The sequence below is a fragment of the Podarcis muralis genome, chromosome 1 (assembly GCF_964188315.1).
Source record: "Podarcis muralis chromosome 1, rPodMur119.hap1.1, whole genome shotgun sequence".
In the NCBI taxonomy this organism is placed as follows: Eukaryota; Metazoa; Chordata; class Lepidosauria; order Squamata; family Lacertidae; genus Podarcis; species Podarcis muralis.
The window spans coordinates 131,772,783-131,789,071 of record NC_135655.1 but is presented as its reverse complement, the minus strand read 5'-3'; the positions used below and the strand labels follow the sequence as shown (position 1 = coordinate 131,789,071).

Genomic DNA, 16,289 nt, shown 5'->3' with positions numbered 1-16,289 from the left:
AACTCTGCAATTCTATGGTTCTATGAGATGGCAGCAAACCTGAGGTGTTCAAAAGCCACTTAGTTAATAATATAAAGTGACAACAAACACTCTTCTTCTTCGGCGACGACTCATTGCCGAGTAAGATTGTCTTCCATGAATATGGTCTTAACGGTGTGTCTGCAGGTGACTGTGGAGGCCAATTCTGGATCTGCACATCGTTCCACAATGGGGCATAGGTTTCCAGGCAGGAGTTGATCACAGTGAGGTTTTGCCAAATTTGCCTTCCTCTTAGCTTGTTTCTCTTTTTCATCCTGAGTTTGTGCTTCTTCATGACACCTTTGGTAGAGGCTATTCTGCAATTGGAGCACTTGCAGGCCAGTGTGTCCCAATTATCCATGCTTATACTGCATTTTTTAGGTTTGCCTTGAGAGTGTCTTAAACCTCTTTTTTTGTTCACTGGCATTTCGCTTTCCATTCTTAAGTTGGGAATAGAGTAGTTGCTTTGGAAGATGATTCTGGAAGATGAGAACATGAATGCTCCTAGTGTGTATGCAGCCAACCCCTTTAAAGTCACCACAAATCACGCTTTCTGCCCTGTCCCTGTCCGCTGAACTAATAACTCCAGTTCCCAGCTCAAATTCTGCCCAAGGCTTTAGTGCTCAAATCATATCGGCACATAAGGCAAAATAGAGGTTGCCGGGCTCAGCAGGTACGTAGGAGGTTCAGACACATTATGAAGCAACTGACGCAACAAACAATGCCCCCCTCCGCACTATCCTTTTAAAGAGCGGGTGGGCACAACCATGTGGGTGGCAAGCAGCCGGAGGCACAAGAATGGGCAAGCAAAGCAACGCTCCTTTGGGCGGGTGGGCTCTGTGGCCTTTGTTTTTGCTGGTGTTGCCATTTCTGTGTCCATGGAGACAGAGTCAGAGTCAAGGCTGGCTCAGCATCAGATTCTCAGTTGCCTTCTAGAAGGGATCAACGCCTCTCTGAAAGGAGAAGGTGCCCCAGAGGTGGCTTCCCAGGTGGAGGTGTCAGACTAGGAAGGCCTCATGTCGAAGAGTGGGACATCCCTCTGACAACCTGCTTGGTCCCTCCCCTGAATCCAGATCGCCACACCCCCACCAGGTCCCTGGACCCCTCCCCAGTGTTATAAGAATTTAAGGTCTCAAATATATAAATTAAATGTTCATAAATTTACAAGGCAAACACATGCATAAGTATGTAAGCCATGTGTCTGAAATAGTACAGGAAACCATTTTGACTCTCCCAAATTGACCTCAAATGTCTGTCTGCAAGGAGGAAGGAAATGGGAAAACCTCCCCATTGTCTATGCTCACAAATCCTGCCTTAAGGGTACATTTGGATATGAATAGGGACTTGGGTGGCGCTGTGGGTTACACCACAGAGCCTAGGACTTGCCGATCAGAAGGGCGGTGGTTTGAATCCCCACGATGGGGTGAGCTCCCGTTGCTCAGTCCCTGCTCCTGCCAACCTAGCAGTTCGAAAGCACGTCAAAGTGCAAGTAGATAAATAGGTACCGCTCTGGCGGGAAGGTAAACGGCGTTTCCATGCGCTGCTCTGGTTTGCCAGAAGTGGCTTAGTCATGCTGGCCACATGACCTGGAAGCTGTACGCGGGCTCCCTCGGCCAATAAAGCGAGATGAGCGCCGCAACCCCAGAATCGGTCATGACTGGACCTAATGGTCAAGGGTCCCTTTACCTTTACCTTTTAGGGTGAGCCTGTGACCTGGACTCAGGAATTAAGTATTTATCATCACAAAAGAATAGCCAGGCTCTCCAGATAAACCCATCAACAGGTTTCCTGCCAGACAGGATTCAGTGATGTTTGTATGATGTATTAAGCTTACAGGGTGGCAATTTCAAAGAGTCTATATAAGGGCTTGTATGCCATTGTTCTGGGTTGCTCCTCCCTCCTGCATGTGGTGAGTGAGGACCCTGTTGTAACAGTTTAATAAAGATCAAGCTTACTGGCTGCTTTGCTTCTCAATATTCTCTGGTTGGCCTCTGTTATTTTCTCCTACCGATAGGGAACCCACTTAAGGACTCTATACGGGCAGATTTTGTTTACAACACCAGGATCAGAGACTTATTGGGGTGCCATTTCTGCCTCCCCCATCTCTGAGGTCTTCGCATTCCTCCTAGAGATCTGACCAGCACCTCCAAGGGGCTCATGACATTTCCTCCCTCAAAGAATTCTGGGCACTGTAGTTTGCTAAGAGTTGCTGGAATTAGAACTCTGTGGGGGATGAACTACAGTGCCAATTATTTGAGGAAAAGAATGTACTTTTTAAGTGCATACAGTACCTAGACCCAGACAATGAGCAGCAAAACTAAGCTGGGCTGAAATGTGAGAGAAGAGCTGGTCTGGATCTCCCTTCTCTTCGGATCTCGCCATGACTTCTGCTCCAGCCGAACCTTCCCACCCACAGCTTGCAGAGTGTGCAGCTGCAGTGATGTATGCACAGTGGAGAGCAACTGGGAGGAGGCCTGGGCTGGCTCTTGCCCAGCAATTCCTGTCCTTGTGGCCTTTTGATTTGGAGTGGCCCCCACCATATGGACTGTGACCTGAATGGCAGCATTCCCTCCCTGTGAAACGCCACATCCATCACTTTTCACATCTGAGTTTATTGGCAGTGCATCAGCGCATGCTTGTGTAATATATTCTTCAGCTGTGTTCTTGGATCACAAGGAAGAACATCCCCACCCCCCTCAAAACTTTGTTCTTCGGAGGGAACGAACGGCGTTACATGAGTTACAGCTGCATATGCATTCTCCTTCAAAGGAGAAAACTGCGTTCATTGCCATATTTGTATAATTAAAGAGCCAACAGATGAAGTGCTTGGCCTGCGAATACTTTCAAGCGTTTATGGAGGGAAGAGGAAGAATGCCTACAGAAAAGAGAGCCTGCAGGCCAAGCAGATTCGCCTCTGAACACAAGAAGATCGGGGATGATTCCTACTCTGCTTGAAAGAGGAAACGGGTGGCAAAAGGAAGCCTTTTACCAATCTGGAGGACACAAAGTTCTTCAAGCATTTCATTTTCTTTTCCTCCTTGAGTTTTTATTCCTGAATATGTTACTTCTGTTTCCCCATGCAGTCGAACTGCCTCGGTTCCTGTTCCAGACTTTGGGTTGCATCCAACTAAGTTTTGCTCATAATAAACCCATTGAAATCAATGAACCTAGTCATGTCCATGAATGTTGATGGCCTGCTTTGAGTAGGTCTAACCTTGGATAGAATCCTATGTAGTAGTAGTAGTAATAATAATAATAATAATAATAATAATAATAATACAAATAAAATAATCTGACAGCCCATTGTACCTACCTCAATCGGCCCAGTGGGATTTACTCACAGGTAAATGTATCCTGCCAACCTAGCCAACGAAAGCACGTCAAAGTGCAAGTAGATAAATAGGTACCACTCCGGCGGGAAGGTAAACGGCGTTTACGTGCGCTGCTCTGGTTCACCAGAAGCGGCTTAGTCATGCTGGCCACATGACCCGGAAGCTGTACGCCGGCTCCCTCGGCCAGTAAAGCGAGATGAGCGCTGCAACCCCAGAGTCGGCCATGACTGGACCTAATGGTCAGGGGTCCCTTTACCTTAAATGTATCCTGGATTGCAACCCAAATTCTTTAACCCTCAGTCTATGTGCTTATGAAAGCAAGTAGGAAGTCAAGTATGTGTTTATGTCATTTTGATGTATTTAGTGAGTTTTGTGTTGGGGACTGCCCTGAGATCTGCAGATGAAATGTGGCATATAAATTTAATTAATAACAACGATAAGAAATTCATTGCCTGCTTCAGGAATGTGAAGATTGCTTTGAGAAAGAATTTGTGTTCTTTTACATGAATTGTGTTTCTGTGAGGCTATAGTTTTATCGTGAGAGAAAATATATAGGAACTGAGACTGAATACCATATTTGTGAGGTAGGAGGGGAGGAAAAGAAATAACTACGTTTGCAGATCAGTTTCTGTAATATGTATGAGAGTGAGGAGTTCTTTTAGGGAAATTCAGAATAGAAAGGAAAATAAAGTTGAGTTATTGTTCCTTTACTCAGGTAGTAAATCTATATATGGACTGTAGCACTTCAGACTACAGGCAAAGGCTTATGAGACAGAATGATCTACCCTACGAAAATCCTTCCATAGAAAGAACTAGAGGAGTTCTCATTTGGTATTCTTTTTGAGCTGCTGGTGTGCACTGGGGAAAACCTTATATTGTCTGGACATGTGTTATGATAGAGGCACCTCTCATTTGCAGCTTGGAGCAGAATAGCCCAGATGCAAGTTGACCAGCTCAGTGAACTAGGTGACAGCAGGACACATCTCCAAAGCACTGTTCGAGGCCAGTTCTCCTGGGTGCCACAAGTGATCGCACTGAAGCTTCCTTCTACACCACTTTTTCCTCACTCTGCAGGCCTGTTCAGGCATGCCAAAGAACATGTGAGGACAGAGTTGGGGGGATGGGGTGCATGATGCACTTCTGGGATTCCTGCCCCTCTGCACTTGCAGTTGTCTGAAGAGATTCTGTCTGTGTATGTAATACAAGTTTTCCAGTTACAAGTAGGACTCCAGGCAGCTGGGTGATGGCATGGCACAAAGAGGGCAGCTTGACGTTGGATATTGTCCCATGGACATGATCTGCATTTGTGGAGGTGGTAATCCAGCAACATCCGGGGAAGGGTTTCTCAAACTTGGGTCTCCAGCAGTTGTTGGACTACAACTCCCATAATCCCTGATCACTGGTCCTGCTAGCTAGGGATGTTGGGAGTTGTAGTCCAACAATAACTGGAGACCCAAGTTTGAAGAAACACTGATCTGGGGACTCCGGATGGAAGAACATCGCTAAGCTGGACTCCAGCTGTAGTGAGTGGTGGCACCACATAAGGGAAGTGATCACAAAGGAGAGGTTGTGCTGGCCCTGTAGTTCCAAGAGGGGAAGAGATGCATCTGGGTTCAAGTTGGTTGCTCACATGCCAAGGAGCCATTCTGGATCTATGCTAACCTACTTTGTTTTCTGGATGGCAACCTATTTTTTATCGGCTATATAGTGGGCACATGCAGAGTGCCTGACCGATTTCTTCCTATATAGCTGTTCTATGATTTTGAGGCCTTATGATTCTGGAGGTTTCTTCCTCATTTCCATCAAACCAGATACATTCTGCAAGAAGTTATTGATGCGATCTGTAGTCGTCAACCTTAGCTGTGCATGTGTTGGACTGTGTGATTTAACTTCTCAGACCAAAGAATTGGAAGGAACCCCAGGGGCACCCTAGTCCAACCTCTGCAAAACAGGAACCAGAACTAAAAGTTTCCTGACAGATGACTATCCAACCTCTGCCCCAAAACCTCCACCAACTTTTGAAGGAGTCCATTCCACTCTTCAGCAACTGTCACTGACAAGATAGTGCAGAGTTTCAAAATTTTAAGTGATCTGGAACTCTTTCATTTCCAACTGGTTTGTTTTTGACAGTTGTTTATTTTTGTTACAGAAACATGTTGCTTGTCGTTAATGAGCTCAGACTTCCTTGTCTTTCATGTTGTGTTGCACGTGCTGAGTTAAATTGGCAGAGAAGTTGAGACGCTGAAACACTTTTGGCTAATTGGAATGAGGCATCTCCATCTTCATGGGGCAGGGAGAACCCTTTAAACTTCAGGCACAGAATGCTGTTGCAGGAGCGCAACCCTGTTTCAGACCTTGCCATTACACACCTCGTGCCAGCATAGCCTGGATGAATCCGGATGATGCTCGGTGGGCTGCAGTCTTTGGAGCTCAGCCATGTCACCTCTTATCAGCACAAGGCTCAGAGGAAGAGGGAACCTGGGAGAAGGGAGGGCATGAGAGGTTTCCTTGCATCTTACTTTATAAGCTGGGGAGGTAACAGAGCTCTGAGGGGCTGTAGCTCCCTCCCAAGCACCTCTGGGCAGGAAGGCGGCTCAGCCGATGACTTTCTCTTCCTAGAAGACAGAATCTATTTGTGCCAGTGACAAACGTAGGCTGAGTGGCCCAGAAGTAAATACTGATGGCCTAGTTTTCATTTTTGTTGCGTGATTGAAAACAGTTCTTGATAGCAAACGCAAAATCATTATGGTATGTGTGCTTGGTTCGTGGAATGAGTGAGTTATGTAGATTTCCCATTTGAAGTTCCGTAGGAATTTTCCTGACAGCATCTCTGTTTCTTTTCAGATCTAAGAACTGGTGCTTTGAGAAACTAGCCAACCCACCTAAAAAAAGAAAATGAGGAAACACCGGCATTTGCCTTTAGCAACCATCTTTTGTCTTTTACTCTCAGGCTACCATAATGCTGATGCGCAGCAGCAAGGAGCTGGTAAGTTGCCATTATCTTTAGGTAACTTGCTTTTTGATGTCTTGAAGTTGGCAGAGTGTGAGGACATGTATTTTGGGCCCTAAACAAATATTTGTTCAAATCAGTTGTACCAACTGCAGCTTTATATCCCTGAAACTCTGTTGCGTTTCCATAAACACATTCATTGCAGTGATCCCATGACAGAGACTGGAGACAGATCTCTGTGAATTAAGTAATTGCCCCTGTATAACCTCTTTTTTCCTTACCTTTGCTTACTGGTAGAAATAGTAGGCTGATTTGGATATACCAAGCTTAATTTTCAAAACAAGCCTTAGGCTTGTGAGCTCTCTCCTCCTCCAGCACAGCCACGCAGAGCTCAGAAAATTTTGCCTCTGTTTTAGTTTAGTCACCGCTTGCCATGACAAACTGTAGTTCATTTTAACTATGGTTGGTAGAAACAAGCCAACTTCAAACCATAGTTTATGAACTTCTTTTGTTTTCACTGACTGTGGTTAATCTGAAATGGAAGGGGAAGGAGGAGCATGTCATCTTGAGGCTTGCCAAGGTTCACTATGCTAAACTATGGTTTAAATTTACATCCAAACATGGCCAGTGTCTCTCTTGGTATACATACGTAGCACAGGAAAAATATGGATACTGTCGGCAATGGAAGTCTTCCACCTTCCACCCTCATTCTCATTATTACAATACAAAAGAGGAAACTATTCCCACTCCCTTTCAAAAGTGATCAAAAATTAGTCTGAGACCAGTATTTTTAATGTTCTAATGTGCTAAGTAGTATTGCAGAATATCTGAGGGCTATTTCACAGGGGTGATTGTAGTAAGTCTTTATACCATTCCAGTGGCGTAGCGTGGGTTGTCAGCACCCGGGGCAAGGCAAGTAATTTGCGCCCCCTAACCCGTGGATTTGCGCCCCCTAACCCGTGGATTTGCGCCCCCTAACCTGTGGATTTGCCCTAACCCCAGATGTTGCGCCCGGTGCGGCCGGCCCCCCCTGTACCCCCCACGCTACGCCACTGTACCATTCTTTTTTCTACCAATTATTGGCATGCAATTCCAGTGAGCTTTTAAAACCCCAGAATTCTTTCCTGCCTTGGATCAGAATTCCAGTTGGAAAATAATTTCCACATTTCCCTGACGCTGCCAGCCTTTGTTGTCCGCCAAAGCCCTCTGTGCCAGACCCCAGTCCACCAGGCACTATCCCTGCTTCCCATTATGCAGAAGTGGCTTTCCCTGGGTGGGCAGGGGGTGGAGAGGCACAATGCTAGCTTTCTGGCAGCAGGGTCACTGCTGCTTACTTGGAGGAGGTGGGAGGGAAAGTGCAGAGGCTGGCACAGGTTGGGTGCACTGGCAAATGGACTCCAGTGGTGGACCCACCCTGCGCTGACCTCCCAGCCACTGTCCCTCTCCCTCCCTTGGCAAGCAGCAGGAAACCCCGCTGCCAGGAAGCCAGTGTTGTGACTCCCACCCCGCTCCAGTGATTTGTTTTCTGCCATTACTTGCTTGTCATTGCTTACTTGTCAGGTGGCGGTTGGCAGCCGCTTTCCCCCTCATTTCCTCCCTCTGCCCTACTGATTAGTCAAATGCCAAGGCAGAATTCCCAGGTGATTGTGGTAGAGGTAGTTCTCCCAAGGATTCTTGCAGCCTAAGCAACCTGGTGATGGAAGCAGAGGCAGTATGGGAGGGAAACACAGCTCCTGTTCCCACTGTCTCTTCATAGCAGTGGCGTAGCGTGGGTTGTCAGCACCCGGGGCAAGGCAAGTAATTTGCGCCCCCTAACCCGTGGATTTGCGCCCCCTAACCTGTGGATTTGCCCTAACCCCAGATGTTGCGCCCGGTGCGGCCGGCCCCCCCTGCACCCCCCACGCTACGCCACTGCTTCATAGGCATGTAAAGGGAAGAAGGAGGTCTTTGGTTTTTTAAAAAACTGGTAGCAGGTTCGCAAGGCACTTCCTAAGTCTTCAGATAAACTCAGAAAAATGGTTCAAATGTTTTATTTTTTTCTGTAAGAAGCATGTAAATAATTTCAAGGACTGACATTTTAAATCAGTACAAAAAATCTACCCATTACTAGTGCAGTGTGATAATTTTCAGCATTGTGCTAACGTAGCATGTGGGGTGAACTTTTCTATAGCTCTAGTTATTTGCGGATTCAGCCAGTGTTACAATAAGGCTGTTAACCTTGCAAGTGGAATAACTTCAATTCCCACAAATGCGGCCAACAAAATCAACAGTCAAACTGCCACTGTATTCTTCAGTGACCTATTCAGGAGCTGCTACCACTGGATCAACAGGTTTTGAGTATGACTTAAAGTCATTGGGAAAGGATGACACATGAACGCATCAGGGTGTTTGCTCGTCCTGCTTAGGTAAGGGAATCCCATATCTAGAGAATATTCCTTTGGAAGAAGTTTCTGTAGCAAGAAACAGCCATAAGTTTACGAAGAATAAAATTATATATTCAGCGTACCATATATTCAACAAGAGCAAGCTGATCTGTTGGAATGAGCTTTCCCCCCCTTCCTCCTGCCCCAATTTATTGGGTTTATGGGTTCATAAGGTCTGTGCTCCTGCCAATTATGCCAAGCGGGGTCTATGACTATAGAACAAGACTCCCCTCTCCTGGCCTGTGGCCTCTAGAAAATCATAAATCCATGTGTTTTTTTTAAAGATGTGAAAATCGGTGCTGCTGCTGATATAATATTTCTAGTGGATTCTTCTTGGAGCATTGGAAAGGAGCATTTCCAACTTGTTCGGGAGTTTCTGTATGATGTTGTAAAACAATTAGATGTGGGTGGAAACGATTTTCGGTTTGGTCTGGTCCAGTTCAGCGGAAACCCACACACAGAATTCCAGTTAAACACATACCATACTGTACAAGATGTCCTCTCCCATATTTCACACATGCCTTATATGGGGGGAGGAACCAAGACCGGAGAAGGATTAGAGTTTCTAATTCGGAACCATCTTTCTAAAGCTGCTGGAAGCAGGGTGAGCGATGGTGCACCCCAGGTTATTATAGTGTTAACGGATGGACGATCCCAAGATGATGTGGCTCTGCCGTCATCTGTTCTTAAATCTGCCGATGTAAACATGTTTGCCATTGGAGTGCAGGACGCAGTGGAAGGGGAATTAAAGGAAATAGCAAGCGAACCTCTTGATGTGCACTTGTTCAACCTAGCGAACTTTACTGCTCTCCACGGCATTGTAGGAGACTTAGTTGCAAGTATTCGCTCATCTATGACTCCAGAAATGGCTGGAGCAAAAGGAGTGATTAAAGACATCACAGGTAACGCTGTTCTGCTGTGATATTGCAATACTTGTACTCAAGGGAGGTGTTGCAATTGGTGCTCTTCCCATCATTTTAGACATTTGGATGTGTGGACCAAGGGCCTTTCCCGGCAACAGTAACCGCAGGAATCAAATTAAAAAGACGGGAGGAAGAAATAACAAAATAGTGAAGTTCTGCTGCAGATCTCCCTGCATGCACCCTGCGCGAGGGATTCCTTGCTTGAGTGCTATGGTCAGGGAGTGCCTAATCTCTAATAAATGTATACAATTATGAGATATATAAAGTATTTTAAAATTTTACAGAGTGTCATGTAGATGGGTGGAATGTTGCTTATCGCACTACAGCAAGTGATAAGTAACTCAAGGGAGTGCTGGAAAAAATTCTCTGCACACTGGGGGGCTGTGTTAGCGCAAGATGCCTGGTCCCTCTCCTTTTCAGCTGCTGAGTAACAAAAGCCAGAATTGTCTGGAAAGGCCCTAAGTTGCACATCTGAGGGGTTAAAAACAAAGGCTGCTCAATTTGGCATATTTTTTGCTACAGGCTTTAAAGCAGAATCACATACAAATGAAGTCCAAAGTGCTTCCTTATCCTGTGGTCATTAATAAAGTACATTTAAATGTGACATAGAAGATTGTTATCGTAACCACATTTTGTGAGGGAGGCTGCTGCAGCCGAGATAATGGTGTGCTCAAGAACACCTGAATCACAGTGAATGAAGATCTGGCAAGACTCTATCAGCACACCTTAGCTTACATTTACTGCAGATACAGAACTAGAACTAAATGAATGTTGCTTGCGAAACTTAAGCTCTCCTCCTCCACTCCATAGCTGTCAACATTTCCCTTTTTTTAAGGGAAATTTCCTTATTCCGAATAGGATTCCTCACAAGAAAAGGGAAAAGTTGACAGCTATGTTCCACTGATGTGCCTTCCTAGAGCTACACTTTATGTGAAAAAAGTATCTATGTGCCCAAGGACTTTCCCAAGACCAGGTGGCCTCCTTCCTGTTCTCAGGTAATCTACGGACTTGAAATGCGGGGCAAAGAGCTCCCTTGTGGTTTTCGTATTTGCAATAGTTTACATAGGAAGTGGGCCTTGGCCATGGCAGTGGGAGCATGTCGCTGGTCAAGCCCAGTTTCCTTGATGGCCACCTGGAGATTCCCCTTTACCTGTTAATCTTTCCAGGTGCTGTGGCAGCTGCCGTCTACCTCTGCCCCCTCCCCATGTGCTTTTCTCCCATCCCTTTTGTAGGACCCCTCCCCTACTGCTCACTACTAGAGGTAGGGGAGGCGCCGTATAAAAGGGATGGGAGAAAAGCACACCTGGCAAGTCTAATCAAGGAAACTCCTCCGATGAAAGAGAGAGAAATGGAAGTCAGGCAAAGTGGAAGATTTCCTCTTACTTCATATCTTCCTGTTCCTCATTAAATGGAAGGAAATGGGAGCAAAAGGATTTTTTAAAGGGAATCCTGAATGTGAAAAACTATTGAGTTTAATCTGATAGAGCGATTCTCTCGCATTGTGGACTTCTCAGACCTTTGTTTTTATACCCTGGGATGCATGAAAGGAGAAATGGATGTTTTGAATGTTGCAGGTTGACAGCAATATGCAGGTTATAACACTCATCTTGTCCTGTCTGATTAACTCCATTATGTGCTCCATCATCCGCCATTGCATTGCTGCATGATACACAGGCAAACAGATGTTTCTCTCATTTTTCTGCAAATCTTATGGGGCAAAATTCAGATTCATTGAGGTCACTGATGAGCTGGCCATTTAGATATCAGAATGAATTTTTAATGTTTTTAAGTAAAATTTTAAAAAGCATATCGGAAACCTATGGTAACCTTTCTTGCCAGGAAGGACTTCCATCACTGGCTTTAAAGCACTTGAAATTGATTCCCAGATCTTGCTGTAAAGAATCGCCATGCAAAAAAGGTCAATTCAAGGCAAGACATCTTCATAACGTCCTTTAGAGAGCTTGAGCATGCAGGAGGCAGAGAGATGTGAAACACATATTGTAGGATCTTCCCTTTACCTCTAAGGGTTTAGGAAAGTACACATTCATCTCTGGGTCTCTTTGAGAGCCTTCTGCCAGAGTTTAATCTGTATTGGAACCAATATGGTGGGATCCTCTTTATCTGAGCAGAAGCTCTGATTTAGCCCTCACATCACCATGAGATTCTTGGTTCATCTTTATGCAGTGGTATATATGAGTTCATGGTCTGGCAGAGCCCAGCGTGGAGAGCTGGCTTGTGAAATATATATCGCAAATGGTATATGAGTTAAACAGTGCTTAAAGGTAACTGTGCACAAGGGTTATTCCAGTTATTCACAGAATGTATATAACTATATAGAGTACAAGGTGTATTATTCAAAAATTTTACTATAGTTGCCGGCATCCAAAAGTAATGTTCTTTTTCTAGAAATGGTCATATAATTGGCTTAATAAGCTTATATATATCAAGGCATAACATGAAATTTAATCAATTACAAATACTTTTTTACCTGAGATAGAATGTTAAACCCAACAGGTGCTTTTTACAGCCTCCACATATTAAATGTGATGATGATATGTTCCCAAAGTTGTAAAGGACAGATTTTGGTCATGCTGGAAATGAATTACTTGACCAGTTCAGAGTTCACTTTTGTCGTTTTCCTGATACATATTTTACTGCATCATGGTTAATGACCAAGTCACTGCTTCCTTTCTAAGCCAACAATCCTTTGCTTAGTTGTGTAACAAAGCATGCTTTAATTTGCCCTCCACCACCAGCCTAATCCTTCATTGTGTACTTCAGTATAATGGTATTTCAGTGGTGACAAATTATCCAGCTGTTATGTATACTTCCTCCCTATTTCTTTGAGATCAGCAGTATTTCAGTTTATGGGACCTTCAGGTCATGTAGTAAATACCAGCACACTAGGTTTTTGTGGCCGACAAAGAGTGTGATAGTTAAAATGGCAAAACAGAAAACTTTAAGCTTTCCAGAATGTTCAGCATATTTATTCATCACAGATGTATCCTGTCCCTTCCTCAGGGGGCTGAGGGCTAGAGTTAAGGAAGATCAAGTTACAAGTGAGGTTGTTCAGGATCAGCTATCATGACCTGCTTAAAGTTTTGGGCCAAAATCTCAGTGGTCCGAGTCCATCGTTCTCTCCACTGGTAGCATAAACTGTGAGATAGTCACTATGAAAGAGCAAACACTGGCCAAATTTGATCTAAATATACTTTAAAGATAATGTAATACCAGAGTTTGGTGGCTTTTCCTCTAATCATCTTGATGAATTTAAATATTCATGAAATACTGTAGTATTCTTGTATTGTCTGTTCAGCCCCAGCTTTGGCCATTTTATAGTGGTGCACTAAATTTTGCTGTGAGCGGAGGACGCTTGTCTGTTGTGTGAAGCTAAACATGATCCACATTCAGCTGCTTGTGGATAAAAGAACCAGAACAGGCGCTGTTCCAGATCAGCAGTTTTACAAGAAAACTCCACATATGGAGACTGACGTGTTAAGGGTCATTTGTTAAGACACAGTGATTTTGGTCAGATTCCCAAACGCTTAGATTAGTTTAGGACAGTGCAGATTATAGCAAGCCATGGGTGACGTCACCTGACTAATGACTATGGTAATTAATCTGTGATAAGCGCATCCAGTGCCAGCTTACCTCCCACTGAGATGTTCCACGTAATTATACATTTCTTATATCCAAAAACAGCTGATCATTCAGGAAGAATTCTCATATATAAGGTTGGATAATTGTGTTATGACTGACTTCATCACCTTGTTTTAACATGATTCTGCATTACTTGATTGAATATCCAGTAGTCATATGGTACGTGAAGAATAAAAGCAGAAATGTCTTCATTAGAAATGCAATTTTGAACAATATTCCTATAAATCATGTCTACAAGCATATTTATATAGGTTTTCTTTCTACTCCTTAGAGGAAAAAAGGTGTGATATAAATAAGTAAAATAAATAAAAAATTTTAGTGTTTATATCATTAGTAAACATGTAGACATACCTTAAATATAAAGAACAAATATATGGTCAATATACTGTGATACTTACCGTATTTGACCTTTGAAAACATTGCCTTATATCCTGGTCAATTCTTGATTGGAATTGTTAAACACATTTGAACATATTTTTTATATATACACAATTCCCTTCTTTCCAGGATTTCTCTAAGAAGCTCTAAAGTTGTTTTATAATTTATCATTAGATTAACATTTTAACCGTTTTACTTGTACTTTAAGGTTTGTAGCCTGTAAAGTTTCCCCTCTTATTGCAAGGATTTCTGCCTACAAAAGGGGACTTCCTTGCTCTCTCATCTCCCTGGTTATTTGTTGGCCAAATGCGCCCGAAAGCACAGCCTGAGAAGGTGTTGTGCATGGGCCAGGTGACAGAAGATAGCGACAGTAAAGGCCACATGCCTTAAGCGTGAAGGTGATGTTGTATAGCACAGCCTCATGTATCAGTGTGCACAAAGAGGTGGGAGTGACCTGCCCACAAATGCAAAACGTAATAAACTATACAATGAAAAGATGTCACTCCCCAACCCTCAAGTAGACCTATGTGAGAATTCTTTCAGGTACAATGTTCTTATGCAATTAATAGATATGATCTGGTCATTCATATTCAATCAGAATGCAGAACTAGCAGGCAATTTGATCTTGGCCACCTTGTGTTTTGTTCCTCCATATTCGTGTTTCTTGCTGGTTTCCGAAGAAACATGTCAGAACAACTTGCATGGAATCACTTTGTTTAATGCTTTCACCTGTTGCATTTCTCTCTCTCTCTCTTTTTTTTAAGCACAAGAATCTGCTGACATTATTTTCCTTATTGACGGATCAAACAACATCGGCGCTGGCGCTATCGCAGCCATTCGTGATTTCCTTGCAAATTTTATTGAAAAACTCACAGTTGGAGCTGAGCACATACGCATTGGGGTAGTGACGTATAGTGATCAACCCAGAACTGCATTCTTCTTGAACAGCTACACCCAAAAAGCTGACATTTTAAATGCAGTGAAGGCCCTTAGCTTGCCGGGTGGCGAGGAAGCGAATATCGGGGAAGCTCTTGAGCATGTGGTGCAAAACCACTTTACCCGGTCCGGAGGCAGCAGGATAGAGGAGGGTGTTCCCCAGATCTTAGTGCTGATAAGCGGCAGTGAGTCTAGCGATGACCTTAGAGAGGGGATTTTGGCCATAAAGAAAGCCAGTATATTTTCATTTAGCATTGGGGTCGAGAATGCTGACAATGTAGAGCTTCAGCAAATTGCTACTGACGGAAGCTTCGTGTATACTGCCCTGGACACAAGTAACCTTGGCGAACTTCAAGATCTCTTACTGCCAAACATTGTTGGAGTGGCCCAGAGGCTCATTTTGTTAGATGGCCCAACCATGCTTACAGAAGGTATGTATTTATTTTTATGAACCATTGTATTGCATTCAGTTATTTATATTCATTTATGGGAGCTTATAAACAGCCCTCTTAATTGCCTGAGGAGTCAGAGTGCGTCATGGCTTTACACAGGCTCCTGTAGTGAATGCATATAGGACTTTGAAAACATATATCTAAATACAGTGGTACCTCGGGTTACGAACTTAACTCGTCCCGGAAGTTCGTTCTTAACCGAAACCGTTCTTAACCTGAGGCGCGCTTTCGCTAATGGGGCCTCCCGCTGCTCCCGTGCCACCGTTCTCATCCTGGGGCAATGTTCTCACACCGAGGTACTACTTCCGGGTTAGCGGAGTTTGCAGCACGAAGCGTTTGTAACCCGAGGTACCACTGTATATAAAATGGCCAAGTGCAGATGAAACAATTGCCACTGTGGTCAAGTGTGGCTGGGGGATGGGAAAGAGGCAAGATCTCTGAGCCCCACTGCTGACCTACAAGATCTTTGGCACTGGAGAACAGAATCCTTATGGTGCCCCTTCCATGGAAAAACTTGGGTGCGTGATGGAAATAACCAACACTGTGCAGTTTTAATGTTACCCTCAGGCCTTACTTTTTAATGTTATTGACGTTTACTCTATTTGTAAGAATTAGAAATTCTGCATGGTGGGTGGTGCTGTTGGTGCTTTACCTTAATACTAATATAGTCAGATGCTAGTATTAATACATTAATAGTAATGCTTAATAGCTAGCTGACTTTAAAATGGTTCACAAGGGCAAACAACCCACCCACAAGCATTTCAGGAGCATGGTGTGTTACTGCCAGACATCTGTAGGAGCACTTCTGAAATCTGTTGCTGGCACAGCACCCCCACCTGTGGGTTTGTACACTCAGCTGTCATTTCTGTGATTGTAGCAACATTTTGTCAAGCTGCTGTCTATCTGAATTTGATGTATACAACCATGTGTACAGTCCTCCCATGGAGATTCTACTTTATTTATATAGTAATTTAACTTGTAGCCTGTTGGCACCTACTGCCAGCTGTGAGACCAAGGTGTTCATACTTTTGCAGTTTCATACATGCCCTGGTTCTTGCTATGCTTTCAAACACCGAAACCCTGGTTGATGCAGAGGAGCTATTCATACCGGGGTCCCTAATAATAATAATAATAATAATAATATTTTAAAATTTATACCCCATCCATCTGCCTGGGTTTCCCCAGCCATTCTGGGCTGCTTCCAGCACATATAAAAA

General features: G+C 44.0%; 1 protein-coding gene across 16 annotated transcripts in view; it reads left to right on the top strand.

Moving 5' to 3' along the window:
- Window positions 1-16,289, top strand: part of COL6A3 (collagen type VI alpha 3 chain) — a 111,590-nt gene that overhangs the window by 19,213 nt on the left and 76,088 nt on the right. For 14 of the 16 annotated variants that reach the window (XM_077918652.1, XM_077918701.1, XM_077918682.1 and 11 more), the window contains exons 2-4: window positions 6,195-6,336; window positions 9,008-9,625; window positions 14,449-15,051. In XM_077918652.1, the coding sequence (XP_077774778.1) occupies window positions 6,246-6,336; window positions 9,008-9,625; window positions 14,449-15,051 (1,312 nt within the window). In that variant the 5' untranslated portion in view covers window positions 6,195-6,245. The remainder of the gene's footprint in view (window positions 1-6,194; window positions 6,337-9,007; window positions 9,626-14,448; window positions 15,052-16,289) is intronic. The other 2 variants (XM_028702944.2, XM_028703100.2) reach the window with 2 other exon arrangements.